The 27,352-nt window shown below is 32.6% G+C and overlaps 3 protein-coding genes across 3 annotated transcripts in view; 2 read left to right on the top strand and 1 right to left on the bottom strand.

Annotated features, from left to right (window-relative positions):
• Positions 1-27,352, top strand: part of LOC145326043 (ubiquitin carboxyl-terminal hydrolase 8-like) — a 236,124-nt gene that overhangs the window by 52,086 nt on the left and 156,686 nt on the right. The gene's annotated exons all lie outside the window — the stretch shown is intronic.
• Positions 10,178-12,009, top strand: LOC145326050 (uncharacterized). The gene is made up of 2 exons (XM_080169146.1): positions 10,178-10,412; positions 11,160-12,009. The coding sequence occupies exons 1-2, from the start codon at positions 10,251-10,253 to the stop codon at positions 11,910-11,912; spliced, it is 915 nt and encodes a 304-aa protein (XP_080025272.1). The 5' UTR covers positions 10,178-10,250; the 3' UTR covers positions 11,913-12,009.
• On the bottom strand, positions 14,896-17,833 carry LOC145326053 (uncharacterized). The gene is made up of 2 exons (XM_080169150.1): positions 17,674-17,833; positions 14,896-15,857 (listed from the first exon to the last, which is right to left on the bottom strand). The coding sequence occupies exons 1-2, from the start codon at positions 17,683-17,685 to the stop codon at positions 15,081-15,083; spliced, it is 789 nt and encodes a 262-aa protein (XP_080025276.1). The 5' UTR covers positions 17,686-17,833; the 3' UTR covers positions 14,896-15,080.

Raw genomic sequence — 27,352 nt, 5'->3', positions numbered from 1 at the left:
CATGGTCCAAAAGACTTAGTTGGATCATCTCTGGGAGCTAACTTCACACCAAGCAAGGCAGCAATCTCAAAATATTTGTCATCAAACTTGTGAAGCAGATTTGAATTTTCAGAAGCAGCAGCACAAATGTCATCTAGATGCTGAATACATTGGTCAGGAAAGAACTTAGCCTTTTTAATGACAATAAAGAGGATGATCTTGGCTACAGCATCAAATATACCAGCACTGCTAACAGCTCCAAAAATTAGACATAGTTCTTTGAATGCTTTCCCTAACCATCGAAACCACTGTAGATCTGTATCTTCCTTAGCTACAGATATATGTTTATAAGCATCAGAAAAATCTGTTTTGCTGATATAACATCTTAAGCCGACTTTATTTAAAACTCTCAGCCAATCTGTAGTAGAAGACATAAACGCTGGATATTCATCATTATCAATGCCATCATTAACAGAGCTACCAGATGGAGCACTAAGGTTTAGAATAATCCTGACTGCACCATTAGGCTTAGGTCTTGTCATGAGACCAGAAAACTTAGCATTATTTGGAACAAGTTGTTGATCTACTGGACCATACACAAATCCTTTTTTAATACACAAATACTGTCGGTAACTTTTTGTCCTTCTGTAATAGCACTTTTAGCATTACTGGCCGACACCGGGTCCCTAAAAGGACTTTTACAACCAATAACAGCACCATTCTTCAACCAACCGCAAAATCTTCTCCAAATTTTCATGGTCTTTATAACCACACTCTATAGCTAAATCATAAAGGACATCAGCATTAATTAATGAACTTTTCCCATCTTTCAAATTGCTTGGAAACTTCTCCCAGAACCAATCGGGTGCTGGCTTAGAATAATCTTGCAATAATGGCAAATCATGTTTAGCCTTAAACTTCTTTGCTTCAGGGAGTTCTGGTGTATCTTTAGATAATTGTTCCAAGAAGAAAGCTTCCCATGAATCTCTTACTAGCAAAGTGTAAGCAGAAAACCCTGAAACAAAAGACATGTTCATAATTTCTAATCTATCACACAATATTAAAAGAAAATATATAGTAAAAAAAACCCAATCATTTTGAAAATTTAGCCGAGAATACAATTGGAAATTCACATTTTTGTCAAATATTTTCAATGTACATACGAATATAAACAATGTTGACCTAGCTCTAAATTTAAAATTATTATAAATAGCCTTTACTAATAATATGCATATTGAAAAGTAAAATCTGCATTAATAAGCCAAGACATAAACTAAGACTTAAATATTTATCATTAACTTTTAATATTAGTTAAGATTTAGTAGACCAGCAAAGCTTTGCTACCTTAGCAACCTAACATTCTGAATATATTTGTATTAAATTTAGTGAGATCTACAGGGATAAGACAATGGCGAATAAATTGATATATATGCCCTATGATTTTACACCATATCACACATAAAAATCTGTAGAATAAAATTAATTGGACTCTTAACTTAATGAACCAACCAAACTAAATTCACCGAAAGTTCACACAGTTGTCAACAAATAAGAAACCTTATTCATAACTTTATTGACTAATGTAATAAATTGTCGAATGTTTCTCACTTCTTGGTCTGCGCCTCTACAATCAAGCGGCTCCGGATTTGAAAGAGGATAACTTAAAATTGTGAAAACTATACTAAAAACTAAGTTTAAGGAATGAAAACTATCATTATAAAGTATAACCATCAAGTTAAATAAATCCAAAATAATATTTGGAGGACAAAACAAGGTTGTCGCTTTTACAATTTGTTACACCCCAACAACAGCTGAAAACCACTAACACTAACATTCTAATTATCTTAATTAAGCTAGATATGCTAAATAAATCAGAAATTCTCCAAACTTAAGTAAAATATAAGCTAGCCAGTAATAGCAATTACATTTAAGCATTCCAAATATATTTCGACTAACTAAACTTTAATGGTTTATAGAGCAGCTTTGTCCAACAGATGTACAACAAACTACAATAAACAATTTATTAAATATTAAATTTAGATATTCCAAAATATTTAAGCTAACTAGACTTTAACGATTTATAGAGTAGCTCGGCCCTAAACAAAAAATTTACCATAAACTATAATAAAACAGTTTATTTAAGAAAAAAAAAACAAATTAAACACATTTAATATTATAACAAATATGTTCTCCATAATTTTTTAAGTCCCAAAGACTATTTCAGACATGATCTTTCCTTGGGTGCTTTTTGAAGCAATAATCTTTTTTATCAGATAACCACACGTTACAGACATGAGCAAAAGTTTTCTTGCCATCGGTACAACCAACACCAGTCATCGTGTTCTGACAAATCCTTCCTTCTGTATTGTTATAAGAATAACACACAAATACTAGTCATAAATAATAGTCATACTAGTTTCTGCAATTAACAAAATAAATGGTTTGCAAAATAAACTATGTCAAATGTGAATTTACTAGGGTAATTCAAACGAACTTAAGCTAATTAAAATAATTACCATTTGAAGAAACAGCACTGTGGCATTCATTTCCACTTTTATTGGCAGAGCTGTCCGCATTATCTACAAATAAATATATTTTAACATAAGAAATAAATCTTAACAAACTTCACTAAGCACCACCATAATTATAACCATCAAATTCAAATGAATAATTATATAGTACTCTAAAAATTGACCAATAATTTAATATTTTATAAGAGCAGAAATCTAAAAGAATACTTTACAATTACTTTAAATCACATTTGTGAACTATTATTCAATTCGTGCTGTCCATACTGTAGCACAGATAAATCTAAAATCCAACATTTTGCTTTTCGCTTCCCCCCCCCCCTTTTTACAACCAACGCATTTTACCTTCAATATCGAAGTCTAAACACGCATTTCTCCTCAAAGTGTTGATGCTCTGATCTTCAGACAGCTGTACATCGTCATGGGATTCAGAATTAGCGTCTGAAATAAATTGTATTTATCAAATTTCATTTGTCAATTCATAAAACAATATGTACAAAATTATTGTTAGGATTCAATAAGATAATAAAAAGCACACAATCCACATGGGCATTTTGTTACAATTACAATTATAGTTGGTGCGCGTCTTTTTTATGAATATGCTACAATTACAGTAACTTGTTGAAGTAAGAATAACAATTTAGACATATTGAAATATATATAAAATACATAAAAATTACAGTTTAGCATCAATTATGCTGCAAGCTACGGCCATTTGCTGTCTATTTGTTCTGCCTAATTTAATATACTCTCATAGGCCCTGGATGACCAACGCCCAATCTGTTTAAGCTCTTGAGAGTTATGCCCTAATTTCGCAAACATTGAGATTAACCCAGCTCTAAAGCTGTGTCCTGTCAACTTTCCACCTTGAATTTGTTTTCCAACAAGCTTATTTAGAAGTTTATTCAGCTGACTTAAAACTAAAGGCTTCCCATCTTTCCCACAAAACATTGGAGCATCAGGTGGGGAGTTTATAGTGATAACTTGAAGTTTTATGTAAGCTTTAATTGGACACACTGATGTATTTGTTGCATAAACATCGACAATTTCTGGTTTACCAATTTATTTGTTTTGGAATTCTTTATTTTAAACTGCAAACATTTTCTATCTGTCCCAATAGTGTTTAGAAGTTTAACATCCTTTTTTAGCAAAGTAAAATCTGGGTTGTAACATGATGTTCGTTTGCTTAACAGTTCAGCCATGCGAAAGGCTCCAAAGAAAGCTAAACAACAAACCGACCAAACCAATATTTGCATGCTGTTAGATAAACTAGAGGCTTTGATTTCGGCTTTAAGTAGTTTCAGAATATTTAACGTGCATGGGACTCTTTTTTATTAGACTTTGAACTTATAGCAATATTTGCACTCCCAGTTAGCACTTGATGCACTAAGTCAGTATTAAGGTTTAGACCCTTAAGGCCTAATGCAATATGAGCTTGCCTTAACCCTGAAAAATATGACTTTATTGTACTAGCGGTGTTTCTTTTTTCTAGGCACCAAGCAATAAAAGTTAGAATTGTTTACTCTTTCAGAGGGAAATCATAAGAAAACATTAGCTCATCTGAGCATTTTGACAACATTTTAAGACTTGATTTGTATGTATTTCAAGTTCTAACGGCTAGTGAATGGTTTGCATGATCAATTAGTATGCATTTTAACTTTGCAGGTATATTCAAATGCTCTAACGAATTAAGATTGTACAATCCTTTCGGTCCGTATTTTTTCTCCTTGATGCATTTCTTAGGTAAATTCTTCCCTTTTGTACTGAACTTATCTGTAATAAAATAATGAGATTTATTCTTAAATTTGGATTATAATGTGAAATTAAACATTTTAATTTAAACCCAGCAATAAATCAAATAATGATGTTTGTGCATATTCTTATAAATGCACATTACAGATATCATTTTTTTTTTTTTTAAATCTTTTAATCTTTAAATCTTTTAAATCCACTAATTAGTATTTTCGTGGTTAATCAATAATTAAGGTGTTCAAGTCGACACTTGTCACAAACTAATGAAAACATACAAATCAAGTTTAAAATAAATGTAATCAACTCTGTTACAGTTTCTATACAATTAATAAAAAGAGAACAATCAGTTTATTGATTTCTTTAAAAAAAAATCATAACAGCAAAAATAAACCTCTATTATTTAAAATGTTATATTATTCATCTGTAAGTTTTAAAATAAATGTAACCGACTTCGTTACAGTTTCAGAACAAGTAAAAGAAAAACAATCAGTTCATTGTTTTCTCACAATTCATAGCAGCAAAGGAAACTCTAAAATTCGAAATAATATATTGTTCTAACCCTTACTATAAAAATGCTCAGAGAAATGAGATTTCCCGGTCTATAGTACAATAAATGTATAACTATATGTATATTTTATTTCTTACTAGCTTCCTCCCCCCCCCCCTCACCGCTACTCCCATACGATAAAATTTTATATAAACAAACTAATTTATATAATAAAGTCCCGGTGCGAATTCCCGACCCTTGTTTAAAATAAAGGCACAGCTGTATGTATCTATGTATGTATCATTTGTCACTTTCACCCCTCTCCCCCTACCCCTTCGGGATCAAAATAATTTTAGATAACACAACCAAACCATTTATAGAATTTTGTGAGGTAAAAATTTCTCTAATTAGATTATGTCTAATTTGTAACTTTCCCCATCAGTCCGTCACTGTAAAATCTTCGCGACTTAAGGATGCATTCGATCTTGTTTAAAAATTGTTTCCTTTACTCAATATATATTTGTTTTACCCTCAATTTAGGGTAACATCTATTCTATCAACTACTGTAATAAAAGCGAATAAAACATTTAAATCTCAATTAGATAATATTATAGAAATAAACTTTATATAATATTAAATGTACTCCGCACCCAAAATATAAGTGTGTATAAAAAAATACAATATCAAACCAATATTAGGATAGTTTGTAGTTTATATAAATTTAATATTAAAATCTTGAGAAAGTTTAAGTATAATGTGTACTAAATATTATCAAATTGTGTTTATATTAAATACTAATACAAGCAGAATTTTCTCTTATCTCCGTTCGATTAATTAAAAACAAAATGTTACTTCTGCTCAAATCACGAGTTTACTAAAAACAATAAGGACTTTACCTGACTGTGCGTAAGCGGCTGCAGCTTCCGGCCACAATAAGTCAGGTTGTTTCAGTTTCAAGCTAGCCTTGCCGCCAGTGGTTATTGCCTCCCAGCGTTCGGCCAGACCGCTGTGATTGGATTTTCACTCTGGCACTGTCACACATCTCAGCACTGCCGACAATTTCGCGAGAATGTCTGCACCCTTTGTTATGGATTGACCGGTTTTAAGCGGGCTCCCTGGCAGGATAGCGGGCACTATCGGGCTGCCCATTCGTTTATCAAAAATCGCCGCAGCCTTTAAACCCAGGTCTATTTCTTGCCTGTGTATCGCAATCCCTGGAAACCCAGGATCTTTAGCCAGCGGGTGATCGCTAGTTAGCTGCTCAGCAGGTAGGGGAAACAACAGAACTGTTAACTTGGCTTTGCTGACCGAGACAGGTTGAATAAAAACTCGACTACAGAATCCTGTGAAACCCATTGTATTTAGATCCTCGAGGCTTACAGTGCTGCCGTTCTGTCTAACTAAGGAGTAGTCAATGAGGCTGTGGTCTAATAGTTCAGAAGTTAAACCATATTTGAATACGAATTTTGAACATTCTATTTTCCCGATTTTCAGCGTTAAACCATCGCCAAATGGCCACAATTTGGCCGAGCTAAAAGTTTTCGCCTCATTTCTAAAAATGCTGCCATCCAAAATTGTTGCAGAATCCATAATAGTGTGATTATCAGCCGACAGCTTTAACCCACATATCACAACTGGGTCGCCATTAAAATTCTCGTGCAAGGCATCGGCAACTCCGCTCCAGTTTTTTACAGCTATTCTCTTACAATCGTTCACTGAGAAATCTACATTACAATCAAAACTGTCGTCTTTAATTACACTCTGCCGTTTTTTAGGTGGCATCGTGTTACGATATCTCGCAGAAGCAAAATCTATAGAACCTAATACCTCTGTGGTAAAATTAAAACTAACGTAGTGTAAGTGTACAGCAAACTTAATTCAATCATTTTAAAAAGGCAAGCTTCAAAAAGCCTAAATTTCAATTAGATCTTCCTTTTTGTTAGTGTAAAAATATCAACATTTTTACAAATAATTTGTAAATTTTTTGCATTGTTGACCTAAAATTTAGATATTTTACTATACACTGTTTGATTTAAAAAGATTAGAGAATTTTTTCAGGTTTTAAGAATAGTAATTATAGTTTATATTGAACAAGAATAAAAAAGGTCTAACTAAGCTAATTTTATTTAAGGTAAAGTTCCATTTTCGATAATTTTATAATAGTTATTCATCGCATCGTATTATAGATAGTTTTCCACGGATATTAAAAGAAATTAAAAATACCAGTTGTATTTGGTGAAGGCCTGGTCTAATAAAACTGTTATTAATTTTATGATATTTATTTTATTGTTCGCGGAAAATTATCTGTAATATGATTTTAAACATGAGTTTTCAGTATGGCTTAGAACCGGTTCCAATCCAAAGGATATTAAACGGTTTCGAAACCATACTGGATAACTTTTTATTGATATCTGAGATTTAGGATTAGGTTTTTTGGAAGGAAAAGATATTTGCCTTCCGAAAGATTATGAGCATTGATTTAAATTGATCTTTCTCCCCCCCTTAAAGTAAAAGAGAAACACGAGCTCTATGTAACTCTATCCACGGGTTAAGACCCTGCACCGACTTTGAAATGGGTCTTTGAATATTAGCTAACATTGTCGGAAATATAAACACTGCCAAGTCACTACGAAAGAGCAAAAAGCAATTTGCTAGAAGATGAATAAAGGTCTCCACCTCTTTGGCCAGGTTGTCTGAGTTATACTTAAACATTTATACCCCCCCCCCCCCCCAACCCCAAGTAAAGAATTTAATGTAATTTGATTCTTTCCACATTTTTGTAGTAAACTACAGTGTAGCTTTTCTACTAAAAATCTGTGAAAAATGAGGAATTTTGCTAGTCTATAGAAAATTTCAAAGACGAAATAGATAAAGAGATAACTTGATTTCCTTTTGATTCTAAAAGACGTTCCATATAACAAAAGTTTACTTATTTGTTTTGTTATAAGATGATAGTTAGGCCCTTAAAGGGTCAATAAAAAGAATTTGAAAAAGTGTTATGGGTTTGGAAGGGAAAAGAGACACCACCTTAAGGTTTAGTTACAAAAAGAAAAATCAAATTGAAAACTTTGGGGAGAGGGCATAACTTTACAGTGATTCATTTTTGAAGGATATATGTACCTACCCCCCCCCAAAAAAAATTTTTTTTTTTAAATCCAGAAACTCTAAAATGCTTTACTAAATGTAGTTAGCGAGAACTAAAGCCAAAGACAGACAGACACCCTGTTCATTTATCTGTTTTATAATTATCTCTTTATCTTTTTCCTCCATGAAAATTCTTAGATGTTAATTAAGTTATGTTAGACAGAGTCTACAATCACTTCCTCTAATAGTCATATCTAACATTTGCAAAATTAAATTTAGGGGGGGGGGGTGGAGGTGACATGCGTGTGTAAGATTCACCAGTTTAAAATGAATTTATCCTTTTCGTTGGCTCAAAAACAGTGGGGACTTTAATTTTAATGGGTTAGTTCAAAAATATTAGTGTCTAAAATTTTCAACCAGTAATAACTTTTTTTTTCATTACCTTGTCCTCTAAGATCCCCTATTTAATCGTGAGAGTGATGCAAAAGTACAGTTTGTTCTTTCGTGATAATTCGTAATGCTAATGTCTTTGGACAAACAAACCATGCAGAAGTTACTAGACACCTTTAGACAGTTTTGACATAGATTTTAAAAACATTTACCAGAGCTGGATCTTTAAATCATTTTAATGGTGATTTAGATCGGGGTGCGCAGAATTTCAGCAAATCACAGCGCAGAATTTTTAAAATGCCGCGCTGTGATTGGCTGAAATTTGGAGCACCCCGATCTGGTTCACCACTAATATGATTTAAAGATCCAGCTAGGCAGATTTAATGGAAATTGCAATATACATATAAAATTTGGTGCGTTGCATCCTCAATAATATTTTTCTTCCCGCATTATTATATTTAGATTGATATAATACAGATATAAACGTTTCATTTTGAGTATCAATGGTCTTTTCCCCCAATGTACCTTATTATCCTCCTAAACCCTCCCCCAGATGTTTTATAATAAATTGAAAATAAGGGAGGTGTAGATATTCAGTTGTTTCATTATTAATGTGGGTATAGTTCGGTTAGGTTATATTGGGTACTGGTAACCCCGCAGTTATAGTCCATGCCTATTTTCATCCATATTTACTTACGTCCTTTTTCTTTTCAATCTGCCACTTTTTTTGTATTTTGTATCTTTTCGTTCTTGTGTAAAAGTGTAATATCTAGTTTAAGGAAAAAAGTGGTGATGGATATTTTGTTAATTTTCATCCAATTATGTTCTGTCTTTTTTAGGAAAGCGACTGAAAGTGCAGTACACAAAGTACACAAGTCATTTTTAGGCTATTTTTTGGAACGCGTAGCCTTTCTATAATTATCGTTTTTATTTCAACTCCATAGCTTTTAACCAAAGTAGATAATATGTAGTGTTACGCCACAAGACTTTATTAGTAGGAATCTAAAGGGATAGGACAATGGCCGATAAATCAATTTACATCCACAATGATTATAAAGAAAATTATCCCGAATGTAGATTACAATTAATCGTTGAAATGTTTGAACACTCAACTTGATAAACCAACCAATCAAAATTAAATAAAAGTCCCCAAAATTGTTTAGACAATTAATAAGAAAACGTTAATATAAGACTAGTGTAATAAACAGCCCATTGTTCACTCTCTTTATTTATTGCACATTCGCTTATCTTATAAGCTGAAAATTATCGAGCATTCCTCCGAGCCATTTACGAGATCTTAATGGGCTAACAACTTACATTAGTCTTATTAATCTTACAACTGCTATGTAGGATTGTCATTCTTGTTTATTTTGAAAACTCGACAATAAAACTTTACAACTGAAACTATTTGATATAATTTATAATGGTGAAGCTACTCTACAAGTCCTTGTGTAGGAAGTGTGATTGGTCGGTTGTTCCGTCTGCAACCCTAGTTTTTTTTGTCTTTAAACTCTTTGTGTAATTGCAACTTAAAACGCATTAGAATCTATAGATCTTACTTGGGATTAGACATTGGATGATAAATTTATATTCATACCCAATGATGATACATTAAGTTACACCATCATTAGGTTGAAAAGTTTTGACACTACTAGCTTTTTACATTCAAAATTCAATAAAAGTATACAAAGTTATCTAACCAACGAATAAGATTATATGATTATAAAACATTAGGTATACCAGTGTAATTTACCGTCCAATGTTTCCTGCCTTCCTGCTTGGAATATCTTTCAATTTTATCATTAAAGCAGATTTGCGTATATTGAATAAAATCGTCCTGGTTACAATATAGAATAATTCACACATCTTAGATATATTTAACTAATTTTTAAAGATTCGACGGCACTTTAGATATTGAAAAAAAAAATTAGTAAAATAATTTTTTTTTAAATCTTCCAATTTGAAACAAATAAATCGACGAAAATCATCAGTGAAAATTAAAAGTCGTTAGTAAATATCAAAATTTTACAATGGATGTTAAAACTAATAATGAACGCCGTAAAGATGGCAAAAGAATTAGGAAAACATTTTTGAAAGTATGCCTCGGAACTCTGGGAGTTTTTGTGCTTGCGTCAATTATATACTCTGTGTTTGCCGAGTTCACTGACGCTGATCATTTAGCAACTGCAAAGGTAAGTAATTTCAATGTATCATACGATTTTTTCTTGAAGTATGGCATCAAATCCGACTAACATCCGTTGGTAAGAATCGGTTTTAAGCCATATTGGAAAATCATGTATCGTATTATGGATAATCTCTGTTTTATTGGCCCTGACCTTCAACACCTGAGGATCATTAAAACATAAATTTATTATTTTTATTTTACTATCGGCGGAAAACTGCAAATAATCCGATACGATAAACAACTAGCATTCAAAGTAAAAAATCTAAATATAATAAATATTATAGTTTTTATAGTAAATTCACACCACAAAAATAAACCATTATATGACCAAAAGTATTGTTCAAACTTAGTAAAAATTCTTAGATTTTAAAATTTCTTTAATGCATTCAAGAGAAAAAAAATATTAGATTTCTAAAGTATATCTTCTCTATACTATTATTTTCCAGTATGGCTTCGAAACCGATTAATATCCACAGGAGTATAACCGGTTCTTAGTCATACTAAAAAATCATGTATGTCATGAATAATAAAATGAAAATCATAAAATTAATAACAGTTTTGATAGCACGAGCCTTCGGCTCCTCGTATCTAACAAAACTGATTTAAATCTTACAATTTTTCATTTTTATATCCGCAGAAAATTGTCTATAATACGATACGGTAAATAAATATTACAAATGTCTGTCGATGTTTATTGCAAGTTAAGCTGTAAACAAATTATAATTGTAAAGATTATAATTTTTAAAATTTTCAGGTCGAGATAGATGTTGGTGGAGATGTAGTTGAAGCTTATGCCAACATCCAAGTTGAACTCAATGACGAAGATTGTTACTGCGCCGCTAGCCCAAGTCCTGGATTTGAATTGAATATGCCCACTGTATCTGTGCCTTCAATATCACTGCCAGGAATAAGTCTAGATATTCCAGGTTTCATCAAAAACTTCTGGAATACATACTTTATGTTTAACCTGGATTGTCTGCGTGCAGGATGGAGAGACCTGATGAACTCGTTCAAAAGTGCTGGCCAGGCCGTTGTCGACGTCTGGTTTGCCCTGCTTCATGTAATCAACTGTTTTTCTTTCCTGTGGTGTCCTATCACTGGCATCCTGCTGACTATCAGAGACATGTTTCTATTTTCATTTGAAAGTACCCGTCACCTTACCTGTCGTATATTATGGGCTCTGCATTCAATGTTTGATGGACTTAAATCTCTTACCAAATGTGACACATATGCTGAAGGACGGCTTGGCTACGACATTGATCCTGTTGTCATGAAAGCCTCGCTGATTGACCTTCTGTTCAACCTGGTAGCAACAGGTCTTGTTGTTGGCTTTTTCATGTGGGCTGAAAATATTCTTGGTGCTAATGTGGAGCCGGACAGTAAGGGTGTATACAAGGCTACAAGCTCGAGTGAAAGCAGCAGCTATTATGATGAGAAAAGCAGTACACCAAGTACATCAGCTACATCGAGCGAACAGTCAGATCAAGAAACACCCCAAGAGGGGTAATAAGTTCTCCCATATTCTCATGTGGTTTAAATTATTTTGTTTTGCAAAAAGTAAGCTTTAGTAAGAAAAACATCTGAAATATATAAGTGATTTATTAGCTTTGCTTTTTTTCGTACAGAATAATCAAATTGGACTGTTAACTGTAATAGCGCTTTATAAACACATACTCATATTCGTTGGTTTAAAATGTGAGTGCGTTTACAAATCTTAATTGGTTGGTCCAAACTAGCAGTGTTCAAACTTTTAACCAAAACAGAATAGTTTGTTCATGTTTATTGTCATATCCCTTAAGATACCCGAATTAAACTATACAAAAGTTTAATATACTTAAAGTCAAGTTCTATGTTTTTTATCTAAGCTTTTCACTGGCAGACAAATATATAGATAAACGGACAATCTATCCAGTAAAAAGCATTCATTTTTATGAAAGTTAAATTATTGAGTTTTTAAAAAACGATGTCTCTTTTTCTTTCATTTAAATCTCCCTCGATGAATATTTATAACATTCAAATCTCATTTAATCATTTAAACAAGAATTAAATTCTTTCATTAATCGAAGCAATATAGACATTATCAATATTTTAGCAGTTATAGGCAACAAATCTTTATAAATGAACTATTTTAGATATTTCATCCTTAGAGAAAAGTAACAAGATGTAGGGTGGACGGGCAGACAAACTGAATAGTAAAGTAGCTTTGATTATTGCAGAAAACTTTGATTATTGAGCAGATTTTTTACTATTTGGGGTCAATTCAAAATGGGATAAAAATTACTAATGTGAATTACTAATGTGTAGGGAGGATAAAATAATTAACAACAATAAAACTATGGAAGTAATCAAGTGTTACATTAGAGACAGACATACATACATAAAGTATGTGGTATCCTAAGCTTTATAGAGCACGATTTGCGTGATAAAAAAGAATTATTTTTCCACGTAATGGTTTATGTTATTTACCAATTAATTTCAATAGTAACACAACTGACATTTTTTTGTTTTCAACATTTAATCAAAGTCATCCTTGGTATTTGTAAAAGCGAAGCTTTTCTGTAATTAGGGTCGGCCCATCCGTCCATCCATATATGTTATATGTTAGCTCTTTTCGTTAATTTAGGCATGTCAGAATTGTCCTATCGATTTCAAAATTTGTATAATGATTCCAACAACGGCTAAGTACGTGGTAGAAAGCGTAGCAACTATATAATCGTTACCTAAAAGTCCGGAATCTATTTAAAACATGTTGCTTTTGACTCTTTGACAACATTTTTTTGAATGATAGATTTATTAAAATAGACATGTTAAAATTATCCCATCGATTTCAAACTTTGAATGATGAGACCTATTTAAAAATGTTAATTTCCTCATCAAAATATTATAACTTTAGATGACTTGGAATATGTACATTTTTAAAACTGTAGAACTTCTAGAAGGATCATCAATATTCTTTTCTGAATTAATTGTACTTTTCAGAGAAGCTATAGAAGAAGGCTATAGGTCTTAGCCTATTTTTCATACCCCTGAGATGGGTTCTTAAAAGATAATGCCGCGTTTTTTCGACATTTTTTACGCTATGAATAACAAGCGCGGCATTCGCGAAATCTAAATAGAGTATACAACTTAAGAATTCAAAATTTTAAATTATTATTTTAGCCATTTGTATAATATCTAATATAGCTCTAAAAACATATATTAATCAATATGGAGCAAAAATGGATTTAAGATAATTTGTTTTCTTTTATAAAGGCTGTACTAACAAAAGCGAAATAATTAAATAAATATTTGTATACTCTGTTTAGATTTCGCGAATGCCGCGCTTGTTATTCATATCGTAAAAAATGTTGAAAAACGCGGCATTCAACTTTCAAAAACCCATCTCCGGTCCTCTGCTAGAAGCTCTAGCGTAAAGTTTTAAAATCATATGAAAATATTGTTGCTGTTCTTCAAAGAGTACATTTTATAGCTGTAGTGAATTAATTGATCAGTCGATTCTAACAACATGTCTAAATTCAAGATTAATCAGGGAGTAATGAAGGGGAAAATGTATTGAATATTCAATTATAATGGGTCTCAAACTTTGGGTATCAACTTAAAGTGTTCGAGAAGTATTTAGCAAGATTTTGGGGACTTTGGGTACTGGCGCGCATTTGCCACTGAATTTGTTATGATAATAGCAGACAAAAATCAAAATTAACACAATTTCTAGCAAAATTTGGGTATAGTCCATATTTTCGTATTTTTCACAGTAGCTTTTCTCCTATTTCTAGCCCCCTCGGGGGCTCTAACCCTGCAGGGCCAATTACCTAACCCTGTGGGGAAATCACCTAACCAAATATAACCTAACCTAACCTAAAATAACCTATAAAAAGCCATTTCAAAAATACGACGAATCGCCCCTTATTAGGCAATGTTATGAAAGGGACTATTCCCAAAAATCTATATTTAATAAAATTATTGCGGCTGGTTTGAACAAATATTTTTTCCCAAGAAAATGTCATTTCATGTATAGAAACTCTACTGTGATATTTATGTAATAAATAATCTAAGAACCCTAGTGTATTATCTTCAAATTAGGTGGCACTTAATGAAATATGAGAAGGGATGACGAAGTTCTAAGCACAATTTTTCTAGTGATTAATTGCATATTGTTTACTACATTGTGATGTACTGGTAATCTGATTTTTAAGTAAATGATTTTTTTCATAGAACTGATTTTGTTCTAAATTAGATTACTATGATCACTTAACAATTTTGTTCAAACTTTCAGGATAAATCTGGTTTTCATTGCCTTTCAGTGAAAACTCTTAAATTGAATGAATTGCTCATTATCCCCTCCCTTACTCTTTGAGAATAACACTATCTCTTACGTTCAATGTACTCATGACAAAATGATATGCCCAAACCAGTTTAAAAATTAGTAAACTTAGCTTAGTCTAACTAAATCAAGGTTTAGAACTTTTGGAAATAAAGAAAACAAAAATATATTTTATTGTTCAATATATTTGATTATAGTTGATGTAAAACTCACACGACAATTTTTTTTTTTTAATAAATAAACACAACACACACTTGGACAATTTGACTATTTGATTCTCTCTCTCTCCTTTTCCCTCTGGCTGAATTTCATAGGTTTCAAATAGATTATCAAAATTGAAGGGGTGGGGGGGAATTATCGTCTCAAAGCTCTCTGGGCCTCGAACAACTTACGCCTGGCCTCAATGTTGGCAGCTGGCTCGGGAGGAGTGACAGCACCGCTGGCGTGTCTCACCAAACCGGCGTAGGGGTCATTGCCGTACACCGAGGCGTACAGACCGCCGGCCTGAATGGCGAGCAGCTCAGCTCTGGCCAACTGGTTGGCCTCCAGCACCTCGTCGAAGGCGGCCTGGGAGGTGGGGTTAGTCTGGACGACCTTTCGGGTTTCGAAAACGGTAGATCCAGGGTTAGCCTTCACACGGGTCACAGTAGGTCTAGCGGGGGCAGCCTCAACTGTAACGACAGGGGCAGCCTCGAATGTGGCGGCTACAGGGGCAGGAGCGGGGGCAGCTGTTATCTGGGGGATAGGGGCAGGTTCAGCGGCCTGCAGGACAAACAGTTGCTCTCTTTCCAACTGGTTAGCAGCGATGGCGGCCTGGTGGGCGGCAAAGGCGGGAGAAACAACTGGGGCTGGGGCAGCGGTCACATAGGCGGGACTGTATGAAACAGGGGCGGCCACACTCACTGGACTGGCGTAAACATGAGAATAAGGTGCATATCCAGCATAGCCTAATCCATAGCCGTAGGGATAAGTGGCGGCATAGCCGCCGAATTTCTCATATAAATGTTGAGCCTTGGCGGCTGCCACCACGGGTTCGTCCAGAGGAGTGACGGAGCCGTCAAAGTTGGCCTGCAGACCGAAGAATCCCTGGGCTTTGCCGTGCGCCAATCCCACACAAGCTGCGGCGAGAATCTAAAATAGAAGATTTGTTAATTATTTTGCTATACATTTTTATTAAAACATTTAATAGAAATCTTTTTTAGTAGTCAAATACAAATATACTAGCGGCTGCGCTCTGTATTCGAAGCGGTAGGGAAGGACAGAAAAAGGCATATATCTTAAAACAAAATAGCCTAAAACTTTTACGGGACCTTTGTAAAGCTTCCCTAAAATTCAGAGCTCAATTGGTTCAGTAGTTATTGAAATCTTAAGCGTCAGACAAAAACTTATAATTTTTAAAAATAGGATTAATAATTAAGAACGAATGCTTTCTAAAATCTATTTATCCTTTTTAAAGATGATATATTGTTAAGAAAAAATTCTTAATTTAGAATATATGATTTTTATTTAATTTTCATTTAGATGAATATTGTAATATTAAATTTAAGGAATTATAATATTATTTTTCAATAATAAAATTCTTAACTACGTGTTAGTAAAGATTCATGGTTTAGATGTCTTAATTTATGAATTTACTAGCGGCTACGCCCCTAGAGGCCTCTAGTGGCACTTTAAATGTTTTTGTTTGTTAAAGTTTACGATAATTCTTTATTTTACGGATACCTCTTAATGTTACGTTGAAGTCTCCCAGATTTTAAGAAAATTTTCAATTTTTTTGTCATTTCTTTTGGGAGGGTGGTAGTACCCTCCCCCAAAATAGTTAAAAATCTTCCCAGGTCATATGAGAATCTACCCTGTTAAGGAGAACCCGATCGGTTCAGCGGTTAGCGAGATCCTTCGGTACAGACAGACAAACATCCTGTTACTTTAGTATAAGGATATATTAATTTATTTCCAAATAAAATATTCTTAAAATTATGCTAATTAACGGTAAAAATACCTATTAAAATCAAGAATTTGGTTATCAAAATAAAATCTTTATTGAAACTTGATTTTAAATTAACATGATTTTGAGATAAAATAAATAAAAACTTACTTAAGATATTCTTGCAATTTAGGGGAGGAAGGGGGGGGGGACTTTGAACTTAAATTACACTGGTATCCAAGGTTTTATAACCACGTTATTTACTCTATTGTTTAAAAACTTTGGGCACTTTAATTGACTTTTAATTGGTTGCTTCCAAACTCATGTACAACTTTACAACCAATAATTTTAATCTAAAGAATGAACAATTTTGTTTAACATAATTATGCATATATACCAAATTTATTTACAGCTAGTGTCTTATCAAATAAGATTCCTTAAGCAATTACTATATGTATCAGGTGATTATGATGTCATTACGTTCGTATGTCCATTTCAAATTTTCAAGCATACAAATATGGAGTGAAAAAAATGCTTGAAATTTCTAAGGGTAACGTCATATTTAGGTTTTCATTGACAATACCTCCAAGTCCAAAGTATTATAGTTTATCATATTATTCTTATGTCATTGTTTTTGCCAATTAATCAGTAAGAAGGAAAGATTTGTGAAAAATTAGCTATTTCTTTAAATACAATCTAGGTTAAAGTTTAGTTTTTACAAAAATTTATGGATTATTGAATTTTTCACTTGGTTCATGTACAAGATTTCCTCCCCCAAAATAGGTAAAAAAAGATACCTTTTTGGGACCTAAATGAAGCTTAGAAATAATTATTAATTTATATATAAGATTAAAGCATTTAAAAAAGTGATTTCTATGTTTACAAAACAATCTTTTAAATCTTAAAGAAACTTTTATATAGCTAAAAAAATATTTTGAATGCGTTTAGGTTAATAAACTAAATTAAATTGATTATGACCCCCCCCCCAAAAAAAAAACATTTAAATGTTTAAATTATTCTTACCAAAAACTTCATATTGTGTTTATAGTACGTGTGCTATTACTCAACTGAAGAATTTCCATGGGCCCTCCGCCTTTTATATGACCGGTAAAACTACTTGGCGCATTTTTTCTTTTGGCGGCCCATAGGGATTACCCATAATGATGTATGTATTGTATACTGCGTGGATTAAAAAAAAGTTGCCCTGCTTTCTTTAGACATATTTTTGAGTAACTTAATTATGATAAAACAACAAGATTGAAAATATGCAAAGGAACAGTTTTTTCAATGAAAGGGTAATATAGGGTCGATTTTTAAAAGCGAAGCTTTTCTATAATTATGGTCGGTCCATCCGTCCGTCCGTAACGGATAGCTTTTTTCGTTAATTTAAGCATTTTAGAATTGTCCTGTCGATTTCAAACTTTGGTGATTCCTTTAGCAGTTAGGTACGATTTAGAAAGCGTAGCCACTCTATAATCATTACCAAAATGTCCGTACGTCCATTTTAAACATGTTGATTTTTTTTCTTTTTTGACAACAAATTTTTATGAGATTTAATCATCCGATTGATCTGATTTTTTGTATATTGATTCCTGGGACAACAAAGTATAATGTTATAAGCAAAGCAACTCTATAATCAAGTCCTAAAAATGAAAGTATGTTCATAAACATTATCCTGTATCAAGCAGTATTTCATCAAATTTGTTTACAATTTTGCTTCGACTCTTATATATTTTTATACTGATTATTCAGTTCTGACACTATATAAGAGTTAATGTCCGTTTGTCCTACCGTTTCAGTGCTTCACTCTTATGGATGTTGTCATCCTTGTTGTATAGTAAATATGATTTAATTAAGGATATACCTCGACTGTTACAATCGTTTTAGAAAAGATATATTTACTAGAATGTATAGAAAAGAAATTTTAAAAAGAAAATGTTAATTTATAAGCAATGTTTTAGAATCTTTGTACTTTTAAACTTGCAAACATTCTCGGTCTACTGGATCTCTGTGATCAGTTTTTACACTGTTCTATATATCTTTTCAACCTGTGTTTCATTTCTTTTTGTCAACTAAATATTTAGTTTTCGGAGAAAAGAGGTCAAACGACATTTTATGTCAACATTGATATGGTGAGACAAAAAAAGGGTCAAAAGGTTTACTTACAATGGAGTACAAAAAGACAGACCAAATTTGAGTCCATTTTCGTACAGAAAAAAAAGAGTTTTAAAAGTATTTCTACTTGTTTTTCACACTGGAACAATACACGGCACTAATGTTGAAAAGAGACAAATCATGAGTAGGAATATATTTCGATTAGTTGCATCTGATCCCTAATTGTGAAACTTCTATTTCCCTTTCTGAACAAAATTTTTTACTAAAATATATATAAACAAGGATGACAACAATTTAGGGTGGGTCGATTTTGGACATTTTTTTTCTGAGGCCAAAGCGGGGATCTGCACTCAATTTATATAGATATAATACACCTCTGGATGATTAAAAATTTATCCTAAGTCTTAAAACCGCTGACGACCAGACATTCAATTGTATAGCTATTTGTAAATGGGAGTAAAAAATTTATTGAATCAGAACTATGGCTTCATGATGCTCCCTGGAAATGCCTTGAGGAGCTGAGTCAGGAACTTTTGTCCGTTTCAAAAAATCTCGTTCCTAGCCTGAGAAAATCTAAAAAACCTCTACAAATTGGACAATTCTCAATAAACCTTAAATTTTTTTAGTTTTTTAGTGATTTCTAAGGCTAGGAACGAGATATTTTGAAACAGACAAAAGTTCCTGATTCAGCTCCTCAAGGCCTTTCCAGGGAGCACCATGAAGCCATAGTTCTGATTCAAAAATTTTTTTGAATGTCGTCTTTGCATACTAATAAGTAATGAATTATATTTTTAAGTGGTCGTGTTCTAAAACTCAATTTTTTAAAATTCTTTTTCAGTCAGAAATGTTTTTAAGGTTAATTTTATCTGTTGCATATCCCCTCTTTGTCTAATTCCAATATGAACCCACCCTAGACAACATCCATAAAAACGAAGCTCTGAAATGGAAGAACAAACGAACATTAACACTTGTAGATTGTCAGAACTGAATTATCAGAATATTAAATGCATCAGTACAAACAATATTGTAAGTAATTTGTTGCAAAACTCATAAATAGATGATACTGTTTAAGAACATACTAAAAATTTTTGGAACTTGTTTATAGAGATTCTTCGCTTAAAACATTGTACCTTGTTGGAATAGGAATCAGTTTTCAAAAAATCAGAAGAATCGGATAATTTTAACATACAAATATTTGTTGTCAAATAAGATAAAAATCGACATGTTTAAAATGGACGTACGGACATTCTGGTATTGATTATAGACTTGCTACGTTTCTAAATTGTACCTAACTACTACAGTAATCATCATGCAAAGTTTGGAATCGATAGGACAATTCTAACCTGTTTAAATTAACGAAAAGAGCTAACTGTTACGTACGGACGGACAGACCCTAATTATAGAAAAGCTTCGTTTTTAACTAGATTTGTCATTAACAAATATCAATTAACTTTCAGAAGCATTAATTTAGTTGATATTTGACACTGTACTTTTAAAACTTTCGTACATTATCGGTCAACTTAGTAGTTGTTTCAAAGAATTGAAAGTTGAAAATTGTCCGAATTTTTAAAAGTGAAGCTTTTCAATAATTAGGGTATGTGTTTCCGTCCGCAACGGTTAGGTCACGGTTGGATCTTTTCGTTAATTTAGACGTGTTAACATCGTTCTATCGATTTCAATGATGATTCATTTAACAGTTAGGTATAATTTAGAAAGCGTAGCAACTCAATAATCGTTTCCAGAATGCCCGTATGTTCATTTAAATCATGTTTTCCTATAAACAGTATTCTGTATTTAACAGTTATGCAACAAATTTACGTACAATGTTGTCAAAAAATAAACATTTAATATAGCTTTTTCAGTTCTGACAATCTAGAAGAGGTAATGTTCGTCTGTTCTTAAATTTCAGAGCTTTATTTTAAAGATGTTGTGATCCTTGTTTTTTTTTTCAAATGTACAAAACAGCCATGGAAACTAAAATTAACAAGTGTAAAATTAATCTTACTTTTACTTTTTTATTTTTCCTTTCCGCGGAAAGCTGTCTATAGTACGATGTGATAAATGACTATTAAGTGTATATAAACTAGTAACCTTGTTATAAATGTATTCAGTTCAAATATATCTCTTTAACAGTAACTACTTGTAGTTCTTTATTGATAGAATCTTTAAGGCTAGGGGCTCTTTTGAATCGAACTCGCGTTGTAGGGTTGAAACGCTTCACCCTACCACATAAGTACATTATCATACAGATGCTATGTTTATTAAAATGCTTAAGGAATTTGTTTAATCGTACTAAGATCAGTGGCGTGCGAACCGAAGGGGGCGTTTGGGGCAATCGCCCCCCCCTAGCGACCAAAACGCCCCCCCCTGCCCCCCCCTAGCGACCGCCCCCCCTGCCCCCCCCTAAATGTTGAAAAATGCCCCGTTTTGCCCCCCCCTGGTAAACAAAAATGCCCCTTTTTGCCCCCTACCCTACAAAAAGCAAAACTCTCCCAATTTCCAAAATAAAGATCAAGAAATACTCAACAAAAAATTTTTTTGGCGCTTCGCGCCAAACAGACTGTTACTATTCATTCAACCTTAATAGGAAGTATCTTTTTTTGTATAATATAAACTTTTTACCAAAGAAATTTTGTACATCCCCAATGATGATACACAAAATTACCCCTTATATAGATTACAATTAGTGGATGAAACGTTTGGAAACTCAACTTAATTAACCAACCAATCAATATTCCATTTAAGTCCCAAAAGATGTTGAGCTAACGAATAAGAAAATGTTTATATGAAATATTGGGGACTAGTGTAATAAATAGCCCAAAACACCTTCCCTCTTCCCTGCATATTTGAAGAAAAAAATTTGTGCTTCGCGCCCTTCCAATTGGTTTCTGCTTTTTATCACATTGTATAAAAACATTTGTAAAAATCAAATATTTAATCAAAAAGTTATTTAAATAAAAATGAAACAGCGTTGATATTTATCTAAGCCTTTTTTTCAACATTGTATGTCTGTCCAAATTAATAACTATATATGATGTCATATGATGTTCAGGATAAGTTTATATTTTTTTTGTGTACATACCCTTACAAAAAGACATGTTTTTTTATGGCAATTTTCATTAAAGAGGCTTAAAACTAACTACACTCTATATTCCTAACTTATGAAAATACGTCACTCTTGTTGTGTTTAATTGATTTTAGTTCAAAGAGGAAATAAATATTTTTCAGTGCGCTTTGCACACTGCCCTAATAAATCCTTGAAAACACCACTTCATGAAAAATTGACATATTGTTAAATTGCCATTTGAAGAGGGTAGGATATGTTGATATAACTTTTTATCTTCTCTATAATAACTATGGGTGTCAGTTTGTAATGCTAATGGGGAAATGTAATTTTCTTAACTGCAATTAAAGATAGAAGGCTAAAACTTAATGTTAACACTCCCAACATTATGGAGTATAATTAAATATTAGAAATTTCTGGAGGTCAGACTGCTTTTTAGGACGTTTTTGGCAATTTTGTATCTTTCACAATTCCCCCATTGTTTGGTCCAATTCACAAAATTTTTGTAGCTAAGGGTATCAAAATCAAATTTCGGGTATAGTCCCTTTCGTGACATTGCCTCTTAATTTCTTCATATTTTCACAGTAGCTTTTCCCCTATTTATAGCCCCTGTGGGGCCAATTGCCTAACCCTGCGGGAAAATCACCTAACCTAACTTAACCTATAATAAACTATTAAAAGCTACTATGAAAATACGATGAAATGCCCCTTAAGAGGCGTTGCCACAAAAGAGACTATACCCCAAAGTTTTCCATATTTCTAAGAGATTTTCATATCTGTAGATGAAAGGACAAGTATTTTTTTTTATTTTTTACAAAGTTCTTTATATCTTTGGATTTTATAGCACAATAAATTTTTTTGTGGATTATAATATCAAAAAAATAAATCTCTCGTTGTTCCGAGCATCTAGTATGTAATTTACTTTGACTGTCATCACACAACATACAAGAAAAAGGATTTGTGACTTTTTCTACCTAAAATATATATTTATTTAAACTAATGCTCTTTAAATCTTCTTGTCTATATTCTTATTAATGATTTTTTGTGCTTTGCTACTTATAGATGTTGTCATCCTTGTTGTCATACAATAAAGAAATATTTAAAATCAGTTCTACATATTAGGTTGATTTTTGGTAAATTATTTCCAAAATGAGTGTTTTTATCTCCCCCCCAAAAAAAATTTTTAATGGGGTTATTCATCCTTCCTGCTGAGATTTTATAACATCCCCTTCCTCCCATAAAAAATGTTTTGTGGTGGGGGGGGGGGGGGGGGGGGTTGGAAGGTTAAATTATCTTCTGTACTTTTTTTTCGAAGATGCTTTCTAGCTCCCTTCCCTTCGGTCATTGCAGGGTGGGGAGAAGGGATGGGGGAGAAGAGAGGGGGGGAAGAGATGGGGGATATAAATGGGAAATAGGGATGGGGAAGAAGGGATAATGACTAGAAGGCCCATAATCAAATAATCCCACCCCTTAAAACGCCCTTATTTAAAATTAGTATGTATAATCAAAATGCCCCCCCCTAAAGCAAAGTGCCCCCCCGGGGCACTTTGATTTAGGGGGGGCAAAATTTTACAAAATCTCTAAAATGCCCCCCCCCTAGACAAAGTGCTTCGCACGCCACTGACTAAGATCTTTTCAGATTTAAATGTAGTATTTTAAATTATTTTCAACCTATTTACGTTTCAAATAATAACTGCTTTTACAAATTTTCCTATTGCTTTTTGACATACTATGATGCTCAATAAGTACAAATGTAGGTCTGTAAGTAACATTATTTGATATTTAATTAGATGCAATTTAGGATGCTTTTCGGTATAGCTTTATTGATTAAGAATTCAATATTGGAAGCTTTATAAGTGCTCCTTGACTGCTATATTACGGAATAAGGAATAATTGGGAGGGTGCATTTTATCTGCCCCCCTCCCTCCTTTCTTTAAATTTTAGTAAGGATGATTAAAGTCCCTCTACATAAATTTTATACTGGCCTCTCATTGGCTATTCTATCGCATGACGTCGTAATCTCTGGAGGGACTTCTATCATCTTCAATTTTAGTTGCTGGATTTATAAAAATTTGATACTTTTGCAGGTGACTTATGCACTCATTTGTTCTTGTTTTGTAGATATTTCTTACTTGTACTTAAAACATTAAAGTAGCTTTTTCTTTATATTTTACTATACATTATGTAAACAAGAAGATTAGAAAATATTTATAGGGGGTAATTTTCATATTTTTAAAGGTGCCAAAAAATACAATTTAGGCTATGTAATAAAGTATTCTTTTTGAGGTAAAATAAAATCTAAAAAATTATTCTGCTTTTGTCTCCTCTGCATTTGTGCTTTTCAATGTTTGCCTTTCCTCCCAAAATAGTTATAAAACCTTCTCAATGATCGAAGCTACATTGTAAAGGAGAACCATATCGGTTCAGTGATTAGCGAGATTCTTTGTACAGACAGAGATCCTGGATAATATTACCTTCAATATTTACCTTTAAAAGTTAAACAATTGGACTAAGCTCCTATATAAGATAATTTTTTTGGGGGAATCTTAAGGAAGTTTTCTCGTATTCATTCGAATCCGTTGGATAGAAACCGGTTTTCATCCATACGAAAAAACTATGTCTAGCATCTTATTATATCCAACTTTCTACGAATATAAATATTCTATATCCGCGGAAAGCCGTTTATAATACGATGAAAGAAATAACTATTATGGCTTTTAAGCGTAAATGGTTTATTTGACTCCTTGTATCTAGTACCTTATATTCATGGTCAGACACATTATTATTACTATTATTATTATTATTATAGCAAATGTCTTCATTTTTTTCCAGACCCACAGATGCAGGGATGGGGCATAGCAGGATGATTTTAAAAATGTAAAATTATGTCTATTATAGAATTTTATCTTTTTTTTGCTTGTTGTCCTATTGCCTATTATAGATGGCATATAGATGTCATGATTAAGGGAGGAATGGGACATTGGGCTGTGCATTACAAAGTTTAATAATATTTTTTTCTTATTCGCTGTCTTATTGGTTGGTTCATTAATTTGAGTGTCCGAACGTTTCAACTAATAATGGTAATCTACAGAAGTGGTTATTTTGTGTCTCATCATTGAGGATGTGCACCAATTTATCAGCCATTGTCTCATCCCATTAGAACCCTTGTTATATTTAGCAGAAGGGAGACAGATTTGTAGATTATAGTTTCACCTTGAATGTCCCTTGCCTCCCTGATAAGTACAAAGGTTTTAAAGTACTGAAATGTAATAGAATTAACATTTCAACTTTAGGTTAATCCCCAAAAAAATTATGAGATTTTATGATGTTTTTTCACGCTCAATTTATTGTTCTATTGAATATACCTAATTTTAAGTCAGAGATCGGAATAAGACAATGGCTGATAAATTGATGTACATTCTCAAAGATGATAAAAAATTACTCCTTCTAAGTTTAAAGTAATTGGTTAAAAAATTTTGACATTTTAATATTGAACCAACAGAAGATTTATTAACGAAGTACCCAACGAATAAGAGCAAGGGTTGAAAAACTTTTGGTACCAGAGTAACAGCGTTACCTATAAACAAAATGTCCTAGTTTAATAAACAAATCAATATTTAGAGTAGGGGACCGACCGACGGACAGACTACTAAAGTGATTTATAGAGCAGAAAATAGTTTTGACCCACGTTATCTAATCTACTATAGTATATATATCATATTTTATCAAATTACGCGGTTATATCTTGAAGGCATTATTGATAAAAAGATTTAAAATTAGCGAAGATTTTGACTGTTGAACTTTACTTGTAAAGACTTGAAGTCCCAGACATTCTTTATTCAGAATTGCAGAGAAATGTTAATGGAAGAAAAATTGGACTTGGTTACCAATTACGTGCTCAAATAAATTCTTTACAATTTGTTTCTTTCAGTCATAAATGACGTCTATGCCTACAGAGAGAATTTTTAAAAAAGTTTTACTACTTTTCAGTGCCGTGGTTTTGCTACACCCCCCCATTTAAACAAAATTGATCGGGTTGTAGGAAAAGGGGGGGGGGTGTAATACAGACTAAGAGAGGGGTGTTATTATATTGTCAGGAATATAGATACACCCCCATTTAGGGTGTGTAGACCCGTTGTCATGGGCGTGTATGGGTAGTACTGCATGCCTCTGCATTACTCTTGAACAGGCTATACGAAAAAGTAAAGTAATGTGTATGTTAATTTTTTACTGAATGGTATAGTAGAGACAGAGTAGTGGTAGCAATTATGTAATATTTAACATAGACTAATATCCAGAGATTTTAATCAAATAAGATTATGTTATATTTTGTTTTTCTAAAATGTTAAGAAGGAAGGAAAAAATTAAACAAAAAACACATTTTTATTTTGGTTTAACAATTTAAGTTTTGGGTTGAATCTTTTTAACAACTAAACCATTTCAGAAAAGCAACATATGGATCCTGAGATGATTTTAGGCTATTTTTTTCTGCTTCCCTTCCTCACTCTTCGGATAAAGACGGACGAAGCAACTAGTTTAAGTTAATAGCATATATTATTGCAGATTCATTGCTAAAATTTTTGAATAAACGTCCCTACTCCTAAGTGTGACCTTTTCTCACTTGCTAAAAATACGCAACCATTTAAAAGTGTTTATGTAATCCAACCAATAAAATAATACTTATAATAAAATTGATAAATTTCCAATAAGATCTCATAAACGGATTATCCGATTGTTTCACAATTTTTGAAAAAACTTATTTATCATTTGAATTTTAGGTATCATAATAATATTTTATTAAAACCTTTTTTAGCTTGAATGTGGTAACTTTATAATTTGTTAAGCAAAATTGTAATACATAGACTCCTTAGGTCAAATTTACTAAAGTTAACGCGTGCAGATATTATATGCGTAGCATATCGACAATCATTTATACATTAAGCTTACACATTAACTTTTGAAAAGCGATGCTTTTCTATAATTAGGGTTGGTCCGTCCGTACGTCCGTCCGTAACGGATAGCTTTTTTCGCTAATTTAGGCATGTTAGAATTGTCCTATTGATTTTAAATTTTGCATGGTGATTCCTGTAGTAGTCAGGTACGATTTAGAAAGCGTAGCAACTCTATAATCATTACCAGAATGTCCCTACGTCCATTTTAAACATGTTGATTTTTTAACTTTTTTTAACAACAAATTTTTATGTGATCTAATAATCCGATCGATCTGATTTTTGGTATACTGATTCCTGCGACAACAAAGTACAATATTATAAGCGAGGCAACTCCATAATCAAGTCCTAAAAATGTAAGTATGTCCATAAACATTATTCTGTATCAAGCAGTTTTTCAACAATTTTACTTACAATTTTGCTTCGACATTTATATTCTGATTATTCAGTTCTGACACTATACAAGTGTTAGTGTCCGTTTGTCCTACCGTTTCAGTGCTTCGCTTTTATGGATGTTGTCATCCTTGTTTAAATAAAAAGGAAGAGAGGTGGAATTTTTGTTTAGTGGCCAAAC

The sequence above is a fragment of the Acartia tonsa genome, chromosome 8, assembly GCF_053477335.1.
Source record: "Acartia tonsa isolate MP-2025a chromosome 8, ASM5347733v1, whole genome shotgun sequence".
NCBI lineage: Eukaryota > Metazoa > Arthropoda > Copepoda > Calanoida > Acartiidae > Acartia > Acartia tonsa.
This window is presented reverse-complemented; position numbering and strand designations above follow the sequence as displayed.